General features: G+C 44.5%; 2 protein-coding genes across 16 annotated transcripts in view; one reads left to right on the top strand and one right to left on the bottom strand.

Annotated features, from left to right (window-relative positions):
* Positions 1-3,032, top strand: part of Ankrd13c (ankyrin repeat domain 13C) — a 72,926-nt gene extending 69,894 nt beyond the window's left edge. For all 4 annotated transcript variants that reach the window (XM_004841455.4, XM_021255549.2, XM_021255550.2 and 1 more), the window contains one exon: positions 1,000-3,032. In XM_004841455.4, coding sequence (XP_004841512.1) covers positions 1,000-1,130 — 131 coding nt within the window. In that variant the 3' untranslated portion in view covers positions 1,131-3,032. The remainder of the gene's footprint in view (positions 1-999) is intronic.
* A 4,372-nt stretch (positions 3,033-7,404) lies between these two features.
* Srsf11 (serine and arginine rich splicing factor 11) overlaps positions 7,405-21,455 on the bottom strand; it is a 39,523-nt gene continuing 25,472 nt past the window's right edge. For 3 of the 12 annotated variants that reach the window (XM_087212670.1, XM_087212671.1, XM_021255553.2), the window contains 9 exons: positions 21,207-21,299; positions 20,225-20,274; positions 18,534-18,661; positions 16,623-16,704; positions 13,497-13,649; positions 12,117-12,206; positions 9,351-9,446; positions 8,868-9,006; positions 7,405-8,765 (listed from right to left, as the gene is read on the bottom strand). In XM_087212670.1, the coding sequence (XP_087068796.1) occupies positions 8,568-8,765; positions 8,868-9,006; positions 9,351-9,446; positions 12,117-12,206; positions 13,497-13,649; positions 16,623-16,704; positions 18,534-18,661; positions 20,225-20,274; positions 21,207-21,299 (1,029 nt within the window). In that variant the 3' untranslated portion in view covers positions 7,405-8,567. Of the gene's footprint in view, positions 8,766-8,867; positions 9,007-9,350; positions 9,468-12,116; positions 12,207-13,496; positions 13,650-16,622; positions 16,705-18,533; positions 18,662-20,224; positions 20,275-21,206; positions 21,300-21,455 lie in introns of all 12 variants that reach the window. The other 9 variants (XM_087212673.1, XM_004841456.4, XM_087212674.1 and 6 more) reach the window with 7 other exon arrangements.

The raw sequence follows: 21,455 nt of genomic DNA, 5'->3' as shown, positions 1-21,455 counted from the left end.
GCCTCTGCTAAGAGAGAGTGGATACTTCGGCTTTGGGGCCGGACTTGGGTCACAACTTGAGGGAGGAAAGCTGGAGACAGGAAGGAAGTGAGTAGGTGTGGCTCCCGCGGACTGTTCCTGAACACTGAAGTCTGAAAGCCTCCGAGAGGCTGCTCCCCAGCACCTTCTCAGCAGAGAAGCCGCGTAACCGATCCCCATCATGTTTATGGTCATTTTTATGCTGAAGGTGATTTTTTTGTTGGTCTGCATGGAAATCTTACTTTTTGCAAAAGTTGAGAGAAAACCTAGGCTTTGACAGTAGAAGTTAATGTATTGTCTGTCTTTGCCCTAGGCAGACATTTGAGTTTTCATAGACTGTTAGGAGACTCTGACAAGGTATTTTTGAAAAGGTAACTGTAGTTTGTAGGTGGAATCTTGGAGGCTCATAAGTAAAGATGAGGTGTAGGAATTGGACTCAGCTTTTAAGATTTGTGCTGTTGTAATAATTCATATTAGGAATACAGCTGAACAGAAGGATTCATGTATTTCCCCATAGTTAATGTCAGATGTCACTTATAATTTCAGCTAGAAATTAATTTCATTCAGAATATTATTACTCCAGTTCTGTTGAGACTGATTATCTCACACAGTTAAGCTATGGATTGTTTTTACTGTTCCAAAACAATAACAATATATTTCATGTGGGTTCGTAAAAATGAAAATAAATCAGTTCAAAGATAAGCGTGATCAGTGAGTTGTAATCAGATGGGAAGATGCAAAAGTCCCGGAAAAGGTGTCCCTCTGCCCAGGAGCAAGAGAGGTGGCACCGGGCCTTGTGTCCCCCAGGAAGAGCCAGCCCTGCCACTCCTGCAGGACACATGCTCAGAGGAGAGCCCATGTTTGCACTGGTGGGCTCCTCGGTGTGTTTATTTACTTACATTGTAAAGAATGCGGACACCTCTGTTGGTGCCTGAGTCTTCACCTTTGATTTCTCACCGTCCCCTGCTGTTCTCTCTCTAGATATACCCGTGTTTCCCACGATCACAGCCACTGTGACTTTTCAGGAGTTTCGCTATGATGAGTTTGATGGCTCCATCTTTACCATCCCCGAAGACTACAAGGAAGACCCAAGCCGTTTTCCTGACCTTTAACTGACAATGAAAAAGCTGTCATGCAATTGAGAAAGGAACACAGAGATCCCAAAAGCGAATCCAAACAGAAGGGACAAATGCTTTCAGTGAAGACGAGGGAATTACGCATTGAATCGATGTATCAGTAATGAGTGAAAGAACCGGGCCTCTAACAAGCATTTCAGCAAGTTTCCTGATGTGCCATTTTCAGTCTTTTTAGAATCTCAAGTATAATAGTTGACACTGTACTGACCCCAAGACCTTTGTATGTAAAGCAGCTATCAGTGCTGATTTGTTTTTAAAAATTTTCACACTTGTTGTTGAAATATATATGCATATAAATATATCTGTATCTATATCTAATCTAACACTCCTGGACCATTAACGTAAATGTCTTAAGAGAGATGAAGCCCTTTTAAAGGTGTCACCTTATATTCAGGGTGACATTTATAAATACTCCTTTCAGCTTTGTTTTCATAAAGTGTAAACTATGTAACATTATGTCTAGTTCAGTAATTTGGATGTGTGTTCAATATAATGAACTAGAAGGAATGCAGTTTTCTGTAGACAATGAACCAAATGGTAAACATTAGGCAGTTGCATTTACGTACTGCAATACCTTTCCGAGGGAGCATTCACTCTGCAGGGAATAAGGTACCTCCTCTAGCACCTTAGTGCAACTCCTTGTGGTGCTATTTGTTTTTACCTGAATTCTTTCTTCAGTGGAAAATGTTTGGTACTCATCTTCCTTTCATAGAACCTTTTTTTTTTTTTTTCTGAATTTGTGTTGAAGAGTCCTTGTTATGTTCATAGGGTATGGTATGCTTAGAGATTGTCCTTTTCCAAATCTCAGCACTTTAAACAGATTCCAAATTTTTGAGCTTGCTTCCTAATAATTAGTGCACAAGTCTGATGATTTTAAGTGGAATATGGATACATTCTTCTTAGTTAAAAAAAAACCCCACATATTTTGGACAACCCTACGTATTTTACACGTTCACGACGGGGCTGTAATTCATGAGTCTCACTGCCGGGTGCCTTGAACCACCAGTGGTACATACATGACTGTCCCCTCGGGTGGCTTTTAAGTAACTTTATTAGTGGAAAGGCTGATAAGAGTGATCAGATCCATTTGTGCCACCAGTGGGACAAGCTGCCCGTGGGACAGTCAGGCGTTACCGCGGTGGCTCATGCTGGTTGGAACATGCTCATGCTTTCTGAGTACGATGCGCATTTTCTATACTGACAGAGTGAATATATTTGTTACAAGCTAAGGTCCAGATGCATATACAAGATGGGTGATTCCTATTATTTTTTAAGCCACAGGAAAATACTCTCAGATTTTAATTGTTTCCAAAGCATTGAAATCATGCATTAGTCATTTTTGCACTTAAAATTTTTGATATTCCAAGCTGGTTTGAAGGTCCAAGAATGAAATAAATTAGGGAGAATAATGTGTAACAGTCATAAAGTGTCACGTTGTGTTAATGAGCATAGCTAAATGTTTTTAAACCTGTCCCGATGAGTTTGTCAGGTTTGCAGCTGTCGAGTGTTTGGAGTGACCAGTAGTTCAGATACCGTCCAAAAGCAGGGAATTTGAAATGAGTTTAGAGACCTTTATTGAAGAGATGATTTATTTAAAAATCCAAAGCATCAACCATAAACTTTTTATAATAAACACCTTTTTCTCTTTTTACTAGTATATGTTTGCTGTACATAATCAAATTCATCTTGGGGAGTTGGGAAATTATCATCCTGCATCTCACTCGCTTTTCCTTCTCCGTCCCTCCCCAGGCCCTTCTCCCAGGCCCCTCCCATCACTGTATCTCCCTGCTTCACTACGTCTTTTATTTTGCTCCTTAAATTATTTATATGTTGGGTTTCTCATATAAATAAAACCAATAATAAACATCTTTAAAGCTGCATCTTCCGTACTGGTACATACATGGGTCTTCTCTGTCTGTTTTGTGGTACTGGGGATTGAACCCGGGGCCTTTGCTCTGAGCCGCATCCCCAGCCCTTTTTCAGTGTTCTGAGACCGGGTCTCACGGAGTTGCCCAGGCTGGGCTCAGACTTTCGATCCTCCTGCCTCAGCCTCCCAGAGTGCTGGGATTGATTACATGTGTGTTACCAGCTCAGTACATTTTATAATGCAGAAAAATAATCAAATGAAAAATTGAAAGACCTGGGCCGGGGATTTAGCTCAGTTGTTCCGCTGCCTGCCTTGCAAACTCAAAGACCCTAGTTTGATCCCTGGTACCAAAAAAACCCCACAAACAAACAAAATTCAAAAGCCTGATTACTATCTTCGGTGAGTCTTGAAAGTTGGGAGAAGTGATAAACCCAGAGCTGGCTTTGCGAAGCTGTTCACTCATTTTAGGGCAAGTTGTAGAGCAAGGGACGCAGACTGAATTGTCCTGCAGTGGGTGCTGAGGTTTGAGGCTGAGAGGTGGTGACTGTTAGTGCTGTGAGGCTCCTTTACCGTGTGGGGATATGGTGTAGTTTCAGGAGTCTTCAGATCTCAGGTGCAGACAACGGAAGGTGAACTTCAGCTGAGGTTTATCAGTGTCCTAACAAGTGTGAATATTTTGCTGGGGTACACTGCAGATAGGAGACTACTGAAGACTTCCGCACTTGGGTTTTGTTTTAAAAACTTACCTTTTCCTTTGAAGAATAGCAGAAACATTGTCCATTCCAAAATGTCTTTTCTCTGATCACAAAGAACAAACAAATGTCAGTATCTTTTATGATGGTGGAAAAATGTTAATGCAAATAAACTTCACAATATTAGATTTTCAAAATGTGCCATTTATTTATTGGGTTGGAGACATGGTCTTGCTATAAATTTCAAGTTGGCCTTAAACTTCATGTTGCCCATGTGGGCGCGGAAGTCGCAGTCATCCTCGTGCCTCAGCCTCCCCAGTGTTGGGATTACAGGCTGCGCCCCCATACCTGGCAAAATGTACCTTTCAATCCAGTTAATGAATGAAGCTATTTTTAAAAATATATTCTATAAGAATACATCACAATAGCACATATTTGTATAATCGCACATGAAACTTTTATAATTAGGTATATGAAGTTCTGTGAGTCGATTTTTACTTTCCAACAGCCACGGAGCGTTGCTCAGTGCTTCTGCCCAGTGCTCTCCAAAGGTGAGCTTCCCGTGTAAGAAGAAGAAGTCTGCTGCAGGGAATCCTCAGACCACTCGCGCGCAGTGGGCAGCGCTGCAGTGAGGCGCGGCCCAGCCTTGGGAGGGGCCGCCGAGCGGTGAGGCCCCAGGAGCCGCAGTGAGCAGCGAGTGTGCCCGCAGGGACCGGGGGGGGGGGCGCTCCCGCTCCCTTCGGCTTGCTACTTGTTTGCAGGAGGGTCCTGGAGGAAAGGTGGGAGTAGAAACCGTTGGGGAAGTTAAAGTCCCACTTGTGCGCTAGGGTTTAGAACGGAGCGAGAACGACAGCTGACGTCAGACGAATCTGGGTAGGGCAGGGCCGTCCGTGCTGCAGGCTCCAGCCAATGGACTCTTCGTCTTGTTTCCTAAAATGAAAACCTCTCGACCGAAGCCTTGGTGCATTCGGACCCTGGAAACTTGAGACAGCTGGCGGTGAAACCTGTCCCCAGAGAGAAGTGGAACGGAGGCGGCAAAGACCGCACCCTCGGCCGGAAACGGGGCGGCCTGAGCCCCGTCACCCTGTGTCACCCTGCGTCACCCTGTCAGGTACCGGGGCGCTGCCGTCAGCGCCGCCTCCGCCGCACAGGAGCACGCGTCTCCCGAGGGCATTTCCAGAAAAGCTCGTCCCTCTATGGTTTCCATGTTTGATCAGCGAAACTTCACTGACCTCAAGCAGGCACAACAAAAGCAACACGGGCCTGGTCACGTGCCCCGGTCATGAGGCGGCTGCTGTCCTCTTGGTCCGCTGCGCCGACTCGGGACAAAGCCTTAGGGACGCTGACTCGGCCCCCAAACCCCCAGAGTCTCCGCTTCGGATTACATCTCGACACCCCGCCGCTTTTGTTCTAGAGAAAATCCCGACACATTTTGTGTAAGGTTATATTGCCATCGCAAACTAGGAATTTAATAAACTTCAACTCTGAAGGGCGTTTTCACTACCTTGCAGTTAGTGGGGATTGAACCCAGGGCCTTCGCACGGAGGTACATCCCAGCCTTTTTGGTACCGGGGATCGAACTCAGGGCTTGGCGCTTGCGAGGCAGGCGGCAGCGCCCCTGAGCTACATCCGCGGCCCTTTTGTTTTGAGATGGGTCCCTAAGTCAGATTTCCCAGGCTGGGCTTGAACCTGGAATCTTCTGCCTCAGCTGCCCTAAGTGCTGAATTTATAGGCTTGCCCCATACATTTACCATCAAAAGTACATCTGGCGCGACTGCAGAAAGCTAAATTGATTTGTTCCTAAAATACTATGCAGAAACATTTCTGAAGATTACATTAACGCTAAGTATTACTTAGGACATTCTATTTGTGACCCCAGGCCATCAGTTTCTCGTGCACAAATCATACTTTTGCCACCTAGATCTTAAAAAAGTGTCAAGATACATGGCAAAAATAACCTTTAATAAACTTTCAAAATGAATGTGAACATCCCTTGTTTTTATGAGTATTTTAATTGGTTCTTTAAAATGTACTACTCTGTAAATTGTCTCAAACTGCTAAACATTTCATACTTCACACTTTAAGAGGATTCAGTATTCCCACTCGATCTTACTTTGCTAAGAATGTCTAAAGCCGTACATTGACATAGAGAACAAAAATGAGCCAGTTTCATCTCTTTGCAAGTCCACCTGGAGTTAGTCTCATTTAGAAAACGTCAGAAAGCATAATTCCTATTTTTGCTGTCTCCATAAGACAGATCTAGGACGCTTATGAGGCAAAGCACCAGCAGCAGCCCATTCACATCCATACTCAACTAAAACTCACATCTATACCCTTGAGAAGTCTCAGCTGCAGATAAAGGCATCGGCTAGTTTTGAGATTGAGAAACAAAAACGTTAATTCTACCTTACAAGACAAGTGTAATGATCTGCAAACAGCGTGGACCCTGCCCTACTAAATAAAGCCTGAACTCATGATTACATTTTTCAACCAGGTATGGTGGTGCATGCCTGTAATCCCAGCACTTGGGAGGCTGAGGCAGGAGGCCTCAAAGCAGCCTTCACTACATAAGGCTTTGTGTCAAAACACAAAACAAAAAGGTGCTTTGTATAGCCACTACTCTCATTCACAACGGAAAACCTTATTTTTTTGGTACCGGAGATTAAACTCAGGACCTTGCGCTTTCGAGACAGGAGCTGAAAACTTTAGGCAAATAAATAAGGACGAACATTTTTCTAACAAAACCATTTTATTTTAAAATTGCTTTACTACCAGATACAGAACAGAGCTCTGGAGGCAGCGTGCACTCGGCTTCCCCTGGTTCTCACGTGTTAAAGGCTCCTGTTTCAGTGCTGCGCCGCACACCCCGCCAGTGCCCTGCTTCAGGGCAGAGGCCCCAGGGCTCGCCCTCCAGTGAGGGTCAGGAGCCTGGCGACAAACTCGGGCCAGGGAACAGCCTCGGACTGGATCCACCCTGGGCGGTGCCGCTATTTTACACGCTCTGGACTCACAAAATGGTCATGTCACATGGCTCAACTTTATCTACTAAAAAACGTTCTAAGAAGTTTAAACAAATGTTATTTGCATCCATCTTTGCTTTAAAAAATGCAGTGAATATTCAGCCCATTACTAAAACTTCTTACACTTGCTATAGACAAAATTCCTGTTGATAAAATCTTTAAAAAGTTAACTACAAACTGTAAAAACACTGCTTTTCTATATGGCACTTCAATTTTAGAACAGGTTTTTAAAAAACCAATTTATACTGAAAACTTGGATTAAAAACTATAATTCCAAGTCTGTTTCCCTTAAGCCCAGCTGCCCAAACACTAATTCCCTAAGTGAATAAATATACTATTTAGTATGGTACAGTAGATACAGGTTATCAACATCGTGTACACAACTGCAGAAAAGGCAATAGTCATACTTCACTGCAAATACAAATTTACTTGTGGGAGGTGGGACCATCCCTTTACCCTAAAAGTTCACTGTGTTATCCAAACCCCTTCCCGCTGAGAAAGGCTTTCGGATAGGAATGGCTGGGACAGTAGTGACGGCAGCTAGCGCTATGAGGGGAGACTTTGTCCTGTGACTATTCAAATGTGGGCAGAAAGAAAGGGTAAAATGAGGTAAATGTCATACATTCAACAGCGTAAATAAATACAAATACGGTTTTACAGGAACGGGCACATAAGTTTCAGGGTTTTATTACCAAAGTGTTGTAAAACAATTTCAGAAACTGTACATCAACATGGCACAGACTGTAGCCTACTTTTGTTTTTACTGCACAAAAGTAAAGCTTGAAACTCCTGGAACTAAGAAAACAGTTGCTCGCTACTTTGCAGATAATCACTGTGTGCATGAAGGTTACCACTGCAGGAAGAAGAACACAAATTTATTGGTTTTATACAACTTGAGATCAAATAAAAGTACATTATCAAGTAGATTTGTTTTAAAAGTATGACGATCAATTTAAAATGCACTATCCCCTTTTTTCCAACACTGAGCTTAAAACAATAAAAGTGGAAAATTGAAAATCAGGACAAAAGATTAAATTCCTTTCAAAGGTGGACTCAGGAGAGGGGGATAGCTTTTAATGATGTGGAAGTGGAATAAATTATTTCAGGAAAAAAAAATTTCCAAACACCTGTGAAAACATATACAACTCTACTTCAAAATATGTTGCTATTTACTCACCGCCAAAGACAGTTTTACGTGAAATCTTGTTTCTGTAATTAAAGCCTAATTAGCCATCAGAAAAGGTTAGTGCATATATAACCTTTCAAAGTTAAACAAAAGCCACAAAAATTGAGCCACAAGGCTTAAAGGATTATCTATTTCAAATGCTCATTTCCAGATGTAACTCTAAGAATGTTATTTTGTCATGTCAACAAACAAGACCATAAGCAGATCCATCCTGTGGAGGATTTTAATGACATTTAGGGTATTCTTGCCACAATAACATGCAATCAGTGCATTCCCTACACGGCTCTATTACGGCAATGAACCAAATCCTAGAGACTCTAAGTGACGTACTTAAGAGGGGGCTCACACAACACCGACACCCCAAGCCTGCTGTGGATGCATGCAGCTGTCGCTCTGTGATGCAGCAGCCTGGGACAGGGTGGCGGACTGCTGGGTTCTCCCTCGGACCTCACCAGGCCAGAGCCGCTTCCCAGGTACCGTTTCTACAAGCCTTCTTTCGGATGTCGTAACTAATGTCACTATCGGAGATTTACAACCACCTGTAACTCAGAGCTGTACACGTCTAGGTTTGAGATGAACACATACAGCGTGGAGCAATCACAAAGGAATGACACTGACGCACGTACACAGGAGGCCCTGCAGCAGCGCTCAGTCGCTCATGTCCATGTCCTCCTCATGGTGATCGTCCCCGTTCACCTTGGACTCTCTCAGCACATCGCCAGCCACCTTCTCCACAGCGCACTCCTTTGTCTTAGGGGAATCCGCTTCTGCTGGCTTCTTCTCCTCTTTCTTCTCTTTCTCGCTGTCATAGCCCTGTTCCTCTTCATCGTAATCCCGTGTGACCTGCTTTCCAGAGGAGAACAAGGAAAGTGAGCTTCTTCAAAGAAAAACCACTGCCCAGGGCTCCCGGCAACCTCAACGCCACAGGAAGTTGGCCTGCATACATACTTTTACGTCCTTGTCACTCTCGGATTTTCGTTCCCGGTCCTTTTCCTTATCCTTACTCTTTTTCTTTTTGCTTGTGGATCGTTCCCTTTCATCTCTGCTTCGTTCTTTGTCTCTATCTTTCTTCTTCTCCTTTTTATGTCTAGAACGAGTGAGAATGTGCTCAGAAAGGATGCTTCCAAAGAACCCCAAGAAGTTTCACCCGAAGTGTGGGGACAGGGTGGACTTGCTCAGGTGTCTAGCTTGCTCCAAGTTGTGCGTACAGGTGACAGGGGCAAGAAGCCTGCAACCTGCTTACAGGTCTAGGGTGCAGACATCCAGAGCACCACTGTGAGCTCCGGGGAGCACAAACACAGCGTACATCAATACTGCTACGGATTCCATATTCCCACATAGAAGAGAAACTGTAACATGTTGAAAAATATAGTTTTCAAAACTTACAACTCTGACAGCTTTAAGACACGTCTACCTGATTACCATTCTTACCTTCTTGGGGATGGGGAGCGAGACATTTTTCTTTTAGGCGATCGAGGCTTTTTGGGAGATCTTGTGCCACTTCTGCTTCTTCGTCGCCGTCTCTCTCTGGAATTACAAATGTGGAGACTAGACTTTGAAATGCAGTACAATCCATTTAGCCCCACTAGGAACCTATAAACATACTTCTAATAATGCAAGACCTGTCTCATAACCTTGTTTGGAGCTGAACAATCTTAAGCTATGGAAAAGACCAATTAGCCAAAGCTTAAGGCAAGAAAGAAAAAATCAGTAGCCACCTATTACTGAGGCAACTGGCTTTTTATTTAAACAGGTACAGGATATTTCAGTAATGATGCGATCTGGAAGGCAGACAGTAATACTCAGAGCATTAACTTTCAGAATCGGTACATGTAATGGAGGGAAGAGTTAGTGGAAAGGTCTAAACTACGCTGACTCCGTGTAGCCCAGCAAAATCCCACCAACGCCATCTGAGTAACTATTTTTAAGAAACACAGATCTCGCTTCCTTTTTACTGTGGCTTTAAAAATAACCCTGTGCTTTTGCAGTCCCACTCCCAAGGGATGCCTGCTCTCCCCTCCTGGCAACGTGACACACCCGCTGCTCGGCCACACCCCGCACCCCGCGCCCCACCTCCTGTGATTGACCCTCTGAGTGCTCTAGGTGGAAGAGATGTTTTATGTATTTCTGTGCCCCTCAGGAGACTGCTGCATAGGAAAACATGTTAGATATGTAATAAAAACTCACAGAAAACGACTTCAACTTAAGAGTGATCCAGTGATTCAAGAGAGTAGGGTGCTTATAGTAAGTACATGATCTCTCTCTCTCTCTCAAAGTGAACTCAATTCTCTTTTTGCTTTTAGCACAGGGACAATGCAGGGTCTTGTGCACGCTAAGCACAGGCTCCCCGCTTGCTGAGTAGGAGCATGCGCACTGCATGTCCTCCCTCCATGCCCTCTGCTGCTGTCCCTCAGCACTGTCATCGTGGTGCAGACACCTACTTTCCTTTTCTCACGTCCTCACTCTCTAGGAACACTTTCATCACCCTTCAAAGAAGCTCCATCCCTGCCACCATCACCACTTTCGACTCAGATCTGCCCCATCCAGACCCTTCCCAGAAGGGAAGCACACAATGTGCGCTGGCTTCTTCTCCTTGGCTTGTGTGCAAGTTCAACCCACAGCAGCATGGTAATGCTGACTATTCTACTGCCCAGGCCACCGTTCTGTTTCTTCACTGTCAGGTAATGGACGTGTAGGCTCACTTTCTGCCTAACATGAGTAATGCTGCAAGTGTCTGTGCATAACTTTGAATCTCCAGGAGTAAAACCGCAAGGTCAAAAACCTGTTTTAGGGCTGGGGATTCAGCTCAGTGGTTCCACTGGCTGCCTCGCAAGCACAAGGTCCCGAGTTTGATGCCCGGTACCAAAAAAACCCCCGAACAAACAAAAACAACAACAACACAAAAGCCTGTTTTACGTTTCCTAAAGCTGACACACTATTTATGCTCAGGGTTCCCAGCTCTCCCCATTCTTTATAATAACCACAATGTGAGCACTGTAGTGAGTTTGAAATGGTGTCTCATGGCGACCTGGCCTGGAGTTTCCTGTTAACCAATGACACTGAACATCATCCATGTACTTATCTGACATTTGCACACCTTCTTGGGAGAAATGGCCCTACAGACCCTTGAGTTTGGGGAGCGTGTGTGGGAATGGTATCGGAGATTGGGCCTTGGGCCTCACACCGAGCCACACACATTCTCGATCTTTTTTATTTAATTTTGAGACCGTCTCAAGTTGCCTATGCTGGGTAATCCTCCTGCCTCAGCCTCCCCAGTAGCCAAGATTATAGGCATGTGCCACATTGCCTAACCCTTTGCCTAGTTTTTAGTTGGGTTATTTGCCTTTCTTTGGCTGAGCTGTAAGACATCTCAGATCTCAGGCCCTTTATACGTTTAGGTATCAGCTATATGAAGTACAAATGTTTCCTGCATTATCTGTGGGCTGTCTTCTTACTTCTGTGAAAGAATCCTCTGAAACACAAAAGCTTTTAATCTGATGTTCTCCAATTTCTCATTTTGTTTTTCTTGGCCTGGTGCTTTTCAATCATTGCGTAGGAAAGCACTGCCAAATACCAGGTCATGAAAATTTACTTGTCTTCTTCTAGGAGTTTCGGGTATCCCTCCGGAGTCTTGCATCATCGACTCTTGAGTTTTTACAGTACGGCACAAGCCGCCTAGTGAATGTGAATAAGGTATATTGAGAACACAGCAGGGCTTGTACCAAATGAACCACGCTAAGGGAAAGAAAAATTCTTGTATATTAACATGTGGATGTAGCGAACACAACTTCTTAGAAGGAAAACAATTTAACAATTCTGTATGCTCTAGCCTTTTATTAAAACTTAACTGTCAAGGGCCAGGGATTTAGCTCAGTGGTTCCGCCGCCTGCCTCGCAAGCATAAGGTCCCGAGTTCGATCCCGGGTACCAAAAAAAATTTTAAAAAAAATAAAAAAAACTTAACTGTCAAGAAAGAAAAAGTGGCCTGTGTTACATTCCATGTCACTTCAAATAGTCTGTGCAGTCAATCAGTGGACAAACCATTCAGCAGAATGGTGAAGTCCTGGTCATTCCTCCCGAGCTGTCTTGTCCAAGCAAGCCCTGGCCTGTCTACCTGCACTCTGCGCACCTCCCGTGACCACGGCTGCCGCTGGCCTATGCAGCCTGAAACTGGAAAGCAGGAGCCCTGTCTACCCACCTGCTTGCACTCCTTGAACGCCGTGCTGTGCTGTAGCTCTTTGGCGGTGTCTTGGAGCGCTTCTTTTCTTTGTCTTCTTTCTTTTTGTCTCTAATAAATGAGCACAATTTAAGATGCATAAAACAGCGAATGCCGGTTGATATAGTGTTACAGATAAAAGTAAAAGTATGGTCAGGTTTAATCCCACTCTTGAGAACTAGAATGCTGGTGGCAGACGCTGTCTTAGAAGAACAGCTTCTGCGGTGTATTCACGGGGAAGAGTGCCAGGGAAGCAGCCCATGTGAGAAAGCAGTGTGCATGTTGCTCATTTTCTTGGTAGGCTCAGTGCTGAACTCCAACAGCCTCAGTCACTGTCTCTCAGTCCTCTAACACTCCTTTTTTGGGGGGGGGGGTACCAGGGATCGAACTTGGGACCTTGCGCTTGCAAAGCAGGCACTGGAACCACCGAGGTAAATCCCCGGCCCTAACAGTCCTCTTTCTTTCAGCTGATTGCCCATTCTCCCATCCACCTCATGATGCACTAGCTAAATTACTCCTCAGTACGTTTCCAAAGCACACATCCCGGGTCAGTATCATGGGTCAAGCCAATGATACCCTTTTCCACTGCTACATACGCTGGTCTACTTGGTTCTCTTAGAAAAATCACCCATCAGAACAGATTGATACTCCAACTGCAGTTCAACTCGAAATCTTTTTACAGGTTCCTATACATTACCTTTTATTTAAGCCCCACAGCGACTGTTCTCAATAAGACCATTTGCCCAAGACCTGAGCAGTGGGTAGATGACCGATACATTTGCTAAGGGAGAAGTTCTGTGACCACCCACCCGCCTCTATCCTAATCATCTTGACCCAATTATCTATTTTGTCCAATGCCAATTTTCTCAGCCCTATCTTCTCTGTTCCCTTCCTTTCCCACGCAGGCCCTCCGGCCCCAGCAGCAATTCTTCTCGTGCAGCTCTGTACCACCTAATTCTTAGCTGGCTGCGACACCAGGCTCCAAATGGGTGTGTCACACCGCCCACAAGGTGCCACGTGTCCGCTATCAGAAACTCAAGGCTTCCGTGCTGGGTGACAAGTTTCTCCTTTATCATCACTCACACACGCAGCAAGGGTCCCATAAGGTCACACTGTGGGCAGTGAGCGTGTGAGAACACGTGACGCACAGCTGTCCGCCATACACCCTCTGGCATATTACCAGGAGTGGCTGCTGGTACCAAACCCTTAGCAGTGCTCAAGTGAAAAGAAGAAACCAAAGAAAGTAGCAGGGACAGCTACGAAGGGTCCCTCCTTAGCAATTTACCTAGGCCTGCAGTCCCCCGCTGCCTCCCCCGTCTGTCCAGCAGTGCAGGGCCCTGCAGCCCGAAGCCCGGTTCTCACCCCACACCAGCGGTGCAGCACCTGGTCTTCGACGTGCTCCTTGACCTCCTGCCCCTCTCTCTGGAATGGGACCTTCTCCGCCTTGGGCTTTTTGACCGTCGTCTGCTCCTCGACTTAGAATGCGATCGCCTCCTGGACCTGCTTCTTGATCGCCTAATAATGCGAAAACAGCCGCCCGAGTAGGTAAATTAGAAAGGTGAGCTGCGCACCCTCTAAGCCTCTGATGTGGGGGCTAACAGGGGACAAGCGCCCCTTCCGGTCGCTGTTGGCAACTTACGGAGACCTCTTCACAGACCTCTCAGTCCCGTGCTAACCTGGAGAGCACCACCGACCCCGAGGCTACAACACTGGAGACCCAGTGTGGCAACCCTTGTCACGCCAGCACTCTGGGGGCTGCGCAGGGCAGGGCCCAGCCTGCGTGACTCAGTGTGTCAGGGAGGCCCTGAAGAAATACAAAGCGCTGGGCATGCAGCTTGGGGTGACGGCCCTGGATTCCAACCCCAGTGCCACACACACACAGAGGAAACAAAACCAAAGAAACACTGCTAGCTAGAGAATGAAGGAAACAGGAAATCCAACTCCATGGCATTATTTTTATTCACCTGTGTTTTGAGACAGGATCTTGCTATGTAGTTCAGGCTGGCCTTGAGCTCACAGCGATTGTCACGCCTCAGCCTCCCGAGTACTGGGATGACAGGTGTGCAACAGCACAACCAGCTTCGATGGCATTATTTTACACAATTCTAACAGATTTGTGTGTGTGTGCTAGACAGGGTTCCACTATGTTGAGGCTGGCCAAACTTGCACCGATCCTCCTGCCTCTGCCTCCCAAGAGCTGGGATTACACATGTGCTCTACCACATCCCGCTATAATTCTATCAGACTTTAGCAATTACTTTTTATTTAATTCTGCACTATAAGTTAAACCTTATTTACCAATTATCAAATGTTTACTACATACTTTACAAAAAGGTAGGCTTCATGCAAAGTCGCTAAAGCAGGCAGATCAGCCCTACTTTATAAATGGAATCTGCCCCGTGTTGCCTTGTTTCTGATCACTGCTAAAGTATGTACCACTTCTCTAAGTCATAATTTAAGAAACTCCAAGCAATGCAGGTCTTGTACACACAATTCAGTTCACACTGCTCATTTGATTTCCATTTCCAAAGTTATTACTGTCTCTACCCGACCCTCTTTCTCTTCTGTCACTTTTCAGAAATCTTTCTCTGTCCCTCCCTGTCCCCTCCAGGACATAACAAGTACACCTAACCTTTAGCTGTTTTCACAGATCCTCTGCTTTAAAACAGGCATTCCTCTATTTCAAGAAGTGTTAAAAGTCAGTTCTAAGTCCTTCTTTCAGTATGGATGACTTAACTTTGAATAACCTACAACCTTTCCGTAGGATATTTCAAATACAGTCTGAACTTTCTGCCTGCTTTTCAAGTACCAGAGCACGGACATACTAGAATCGGAAAGATGTGGGCTCAACTCTCAATCTGTAAGTCTCGTACTATAAGAGTATTATCTAACTTCCTTTATTCTGTTACCTCTGTACTTTAAGATAATAACAACTACTTCACAAAATAGCTGTGAACTAAATGCTCCTCCAGAGGCCAGCTGAGGGCCTTCCTGCAGGGCACACATGTGCCATGCTGATTCTCCCCTTACCAATGTGCTAACAGCTTCGGGTGCCATTATCTTCCTAGAAACAAACCCCATCAACAGTGCCTTACTGAACTACACAAATGTTTATTCGTACTTTCCAGACATAGTGAAATTACTTATTAAACAATCTTGTAGTATCAACACTATATCCTCAGGCACTTTTAATTGACCGTATCCACCTGTTACTTCCAGGAGGATAGGGGAAGGACGGCTTACTTTTCACCACTGAGGCCTCGAGCAATCACTGTAGTATCTCTTTTTTTTTTTGGTACTGGAGATCGAACTCAGGTCCTTGCGCTTACACAGCAGGTAGCAAAACCACTGAGCTAAATCCCCAGCCCCTGTCTTAAAAGATATCAAAACAAATCACAAGAACACTCATGACATCTTTCTAAACATAGAGACTAATAATTCCAAATGTTCTGAAGAATCCACTAAGGAGTCCGCTCAACTTTCAAGTGAGGTGAAGGGAAACTACCGGAAGTAATAGACCACAAGTGAAAATCAGCAATCTGCAGCCACCCTCGGACGGCTTAGGCCAGAGCTAGACAGCAAGTAAGGGAACCTGAGTAGGGAGTTTAGAAATTAAGGGAAGTGAAGCATGGCTGACACAGCTGGTGCTGAAAAACCTCAGGGTGCACAGGGTTTGGGTTATGTCAAAGGCAGCAGCTGCACCATGCCTCTGTGCTATGCCGACATCTTCGAGAATGATGGGGAAGGTGGGGAAGGAGCTGGCATCTCCTCGGCACACAGCTAAGCAGCGGCCGACGAGCCACCCAGCGGTCACTGACACTTGCTGGCATCTCCTGATGCCCTATGGTCAAGAATAAAGCGGCGCCTTCAGTAACGATGTCTTGGATGAAACAGCGAAAAGTACTACTCCTTAAAGGTCTACTCAAAGTCAAGACAGATAGATTTTAATTTAGCAGAATATGCTTTCAGATTCCAAATCACAATTACCTTTGCAGGAACCATCGTCTGTCAGACTTTGGCATTTTATCAAAAAAACACCAATCACCGTAACAGGTACATTACCCTTCCCCTTTCCAACTGCACACTTGTAGAAGCTGGACGTAAATACTCACACGTCAGACGGACAGCAACACAGACGAGCTCAGCGCTTTCCCACGGATGAACTCACCTTGACGCAGTCCCCGTGTGTCCCTACCACCTATGGCCTTCTTGGTCTTCAAGTCTGACTCACCCATTCAGTCCCTATCATTTCTGCCCTTTACACACATGAACTCCGCACTGAATCGCACTTTAATCTCAGGCTCCGATGGCAAATCTTTTAGAGCTTTCAATGGTAACAGCCTGAGGTGCCACGTGCCCTAGGCTCACCACACTGGTCTCCGGGCAGTAGTGAGTTAACAGAGAAAATGAGGAAAACTGTGACCCACGGAAACCATCATGGAAACCATCTGTGCCAGGTCTGATGGACTTCTATACAAGCAGTCTCACCTGTGTCTAGAAGATGAGGGAGTCCGCCTTCTCCTAGAACGCGATCTTGATCTTGAATGCCTTCTTTTTTCTTCTTTCTTATCTGATTTAAAAAGAAAAAAAATCTATGCTTAGAAATATCAAACAGAATTACTCTGAACTTCTTTATCTTAATTCGCATCTTTTACACACAGCCTTCAATGTTACAGGGGATCATTTTATAATTCATAATGCTGACGCTTGCTCAAGTGACACTAACCATCCAGGCTTTTGGTGGGTTCCAATTTTTTTTTTGGGTACCAGGGATCGAACTCGGGACCTTGCACTTTCAAGGCAGGCGGCAGAACCACTGAGCTAAATCCCCGGCCCTTGGTAGGTTCCAATTTAACCTCAAATTCTCAGCTAGCTTAAGGTTCCTTTTACTGTCTCTCACTTGCCATACTTAGGAGGCAGCGAGGTGTTTTTCCGTAAGACAAGAAAATGGGTCTTTCTCATTCCTTGGCTCTTTCCAATTTATTCTTCAGAAGGTTCTAAATGAGTTATTTTTCCTTTCTTTGGTTCTTTCACACATAGCTACAATTCATGCAGATTAAGGCTTTATTGTTTCTCTATTGCTAATAACTTCCAGTCAGCACTTAACAGTAAGTATGCTCAATATGTAAGTTTATAATTTAAAAAAGCCACTGAAAATTCTGCAAAGTGTTCTTTATCTTGAGGTGTGTGGACATGCATGCCTATGGGCTCAGATGTGGAACAGAATCCATTTCCTTTCTTACCATTTAACTTTAAACTCCTACGCTACATACACTTGACGTATGTTCATGTCAAACAGTTTAATGAACAGACTCAGAGTTTGGCCTCCAAGCCCAGAAAGTCATGACTCATTCACTGTGTCTGCTGTACTCTAGTGGCAGAATTAAGATTGTAGTAGCCAGCAGTCTATTTCCTAGAAATTATCAATTACACAAGCATATGAAATACATCTAGGACAGAATTATTTCCTTGTTTCAAAGTGAGAATGAATTCGTCTTTCACTTTTAGGTCTTTTCGTTAATGGTGCTCAATTTTTTATGAATGTCACTATCAATAATAAAGTCACAAAAAAATCTAAGAAAGCACTTTTAGTAATAGCCATGGGTTTTCAACAGAAACAGAATCATCGGGTATCCGAAAGCGCTGGATTACGCAGATCTAGCTGTGTTATCTAAAGTTTTATTACTTGCCATGTGATCACTGGTAATTATTAAGACATTAAGTGATACACATAAAACATCTGGAATGTTTTCCCATTATAATTTGAAGTTATTTTCCTAATATGATGCACACTAAAAACACTGCCATTAATGAGAGCAAAAGAACGTTATTTAACAAGGAGAACTTCACGACCGCAGATGTAAATCCAGACAGACACTGGGCACTGCCCCTCGGAACCCTCTGGTTGGGGCACAGCTCAGTGGCAGAGCAGCTGCTCAGCATGAGCAGGGCCTGGACTCACTCCCAGCACACCCGAGACCACAAAAAAATTGGGTGTTTGCTTTTCTTGATCTCTTGATCTAAAAAAAAGACTTAAAATCAGGCCATCCTGACATAGACAAAGATTAAAAAGAACCCTAAACATCACACCGGGCAGCAGGCTGTCCCAGCCCCACTGGCCGTCTGGCCTGCTCAGTGGTGGCTGTGGGGATGCACTGGTCATGGTGCAGGTCCAGCAGCGCTCCTGCCCTGTGCTCACCAGACACGGCCCCAGTGACAAGCACAAACTGCTCCACAACTTCCACATTTGCTGGGCGGCACTGCATTACATGATCTTTTATTTCCCAGAACATGAAAAAGTAAGAGTATGATTCAATACACTTCCACACTTAGGCTGTCGTCATTTTTGACAGGAAACAGAGTTTAACATTCAGTTACGCTGCAGAAAGATCACTCTACCTGGCTCTATAGCAGCAGATATCAGGGACTGTGCTTCTCGTACTCTTTTCATGGCTTCCTCTATTTCTTTGCTAGAGGTGTCTGATTTCAGACTTGGTGAAACAAGACCAGCAGCTACATGATTCAACCTGAAATAGAACCAAGAATTGAGAATGGAAATATCCCTACACTTCCATTAAGTATGTTTCACATATAACATCACTTTAGTGGAATATTTCTTCATAAAAGGAGAATTGGTGACTTCAGTAAATAATGTATAGTGCCAAGTGTGGTGGTGCACAGCTGTAATCCCAGCACTCAGGAGGCTGAGGCAGGAAGGCTGCTCTGAGTTTGAGGCCAGACTGGGATACATAGTGAGCATAAAGCCAGCCTGAACTACATGGTGAGAGCCTGTCTCCAAAAAAAAAAATCAAAACAATAGATAGCATAGCATCATTCTGAATATTTACAATGAGCATCTCTATTTTAATGATTCAGTGATATCTGGAATTATGGAATTAAAAATACCTATTTACTTTTAACTTTCCATAAATCAGCATATTCTGAAACGCTAGTAAAAAGGAACCTGCTGATGCTAAAAACCTAAGTGAACCTCCTCCCACCACAGAACTGGAGACTTTTCACATATCACTTTGCTGGGGAAAAGCAACACCTCTAAATTGCAGATGGGGGAAACTGGCTGCCAGTGACACAGGAAAGCCAGACTCTAAGGCTACTCATGGTCCTTAGGGTGACACACGAGAGCGACCACCGTGAAAAGGTACTGTGCGGGGAGCGGGTGGAGACTGATAATGGGCTCGGCAATCTGTGGTAAGCAGGGTGGCAGGCATAGGCTTGGATTCTAATCATAATTTCTTTTAGCTAACAAGGCCACTAAGTACCAAAGTCAGATGATTCTGTTCTCCACCCCAAGCTCTCCCATTTACTGATAAATCAGCATAACGGGAAATGGCATAAAGTTCAAATTTAGTTTACAAATTTTTTTGTTTTTGTTTTGTTTGTTTTTTTGGTACCGGGGATCGAACTCAGGACCTTGCACTTGAGAGGCAGGCGCTGGAACCACTGAGCTAAATCCCCGGCCCTAGTTTACACATTTAAAACAACTTTCCTGAACCTGTCACACATCGGGTAGAGACAAATTCAGACCCAGCGTGAAGGAGACTTTATCAAAGCACCTGAAGGCTGTGTTGGCCACTAACTCCACTCCCATGTACCACTGCTCTGCCTGGGACGCTTCCCTCCTCAGCTCGCCCGCCAGTTTCCCTTCGGACTGCAAGCATGGTTGCATGCAGTGCAACACCATGGAAACACAGACACTGTGCAGGGCGCTGTGTGCACTTAGATAAACCAAGCTATGGGAGCTCTATGGTCTGACACTGTCATAAACCACTTACACTGAAACAAGGTCCTTATTTCTGGATTTCCCTCTTTGTCTCTAGAAAACAGTATATAATAGAAGCCTTGAGAACAGGTAATATTTTGAGCTATCAAAAGTAACTGTTCTCACCAGGCGTGGCAGGGCATGCCTGTAATCCCAGCAACTGGGAAGCCAAGGCAGGAGGATCACCATCAGTTCAAGGGCAGCCTGAGCTACATAGGGAGCAAGACCTTGGCAAAAACAAACAAACAAACAAAAAGAGTAACTGTTGTCTACAAATCCACCCACCACAGCACCATGGGAAAATGCTTACTTGGGATCCACGGTGCTCATAAGCTTCAGCAACTGATCTGCGGCAAGAGACTGGAAACAAGCCAAAGCATGACAGCAATGAGAACACAGAAAACAATAAATTATGCTATTTTATCCTTTTAGTATGTCGAAAGGTGCTGGCACAACCTGCCCAACCTATTAAGAATCAACATACTCTATGCATAATGCTGACCAGTAAAAACACAATGGAGCTATGGGTCATTAAACTTTTTAGTAGCCACACTAAAAAAACAAAAAATAAGTGGCATTGGTGGCTACTGAATAAGCAGAGCAGATTTAGCAAGTTATCTGAAAACTGAGGCTAAACAGTCTGGATTACAGAATTACCTGTTGCTTATTTTAAGATGCTCAAATGGAAAGTAATACTTTAAAGATACAGTGAAACCAAACTTAAAATTCCTTAGTATATGAGAAGATCTCTAGAAAATAAGGACTTCAGCAGCTGGACATGTGGCACACACGTGTAATCCCAGCACTCAAGGAGGCTGAGTCAGAAAGATCTCAAGTTGCAGCTCAGTCAGGGCAATTTAAGTGAGACCCCGTGTCACAAAAAAACCCAAAACAAAACAGGGTGGAGATGAAGCTTAATGTGAAGGCTCTGGAGAACCACCACGAAAACGGTAAGGACTTTAGAAAAAAAGCTTAGAGTTCAATGACAAAACCCAAAACACTAGAAGTGAAGCCCATGATCTCCATGAGTATAATAAAGAATGTATATTGCCATCCTTTCACGATTACCCTGTTGCCATGATACACTCACTGGTGATGTGTCTGTTCCCTAGGAATCCATTTCTTACACGGAATTTTAAGAGGCCAAAGATCTAGTGACCATTTAAATCTCTTTTTAACAAGGTGACATAAGAAAAAGTATTACTAGGATATAGATCTCCTGTCTTGACATGCAAATGAACAGTAAGGTTTTTGTAAAACTGGCAGAAAGCTGAAGGGCAGCTCAGTCATACCTGAGAGTTCAAGTTTGCTCCAGGAAGCCCCAGTGCAGCAAGGGCAGGATCCAGAGTGGGAGCTCCCAAAGCAGCCAACGGAACAGCGCCAATCTGTCAAGAAAAGCTTATTTAAAACTTCCTTTTGTTCCTTAGACCGGGGCTCAGCACTTATTTTCTGTAAAGGGTCGGAAAGTAACTAAGTTTTCAGGCTTTGGGGTCTCTGTTGCAACCACTCAACTGTACAGAAATGTACACCACACAGTAGTT

Source organism: Heterocephalus glaber, unplaced genomic scaffold (genome assembly GCF_053883595.1).
Source record: "Heterocephalus glaber isolate CG9 unplaced genomic scaffold, H.glaber_assembly_v1.0 deba00001442, whole genome shotgun sequence".
Lineage (NCBI taxonomy): Eukaryota > Metazoa > Chordata > Mammalia > Rodentia > Bathyergidae > Heterocephalus > Heterocephalus glaber.
Note: the sequence above shows the minus strand (reverse complement) of the source record. Positions and strands in the feature narration are given on the sequence as shown.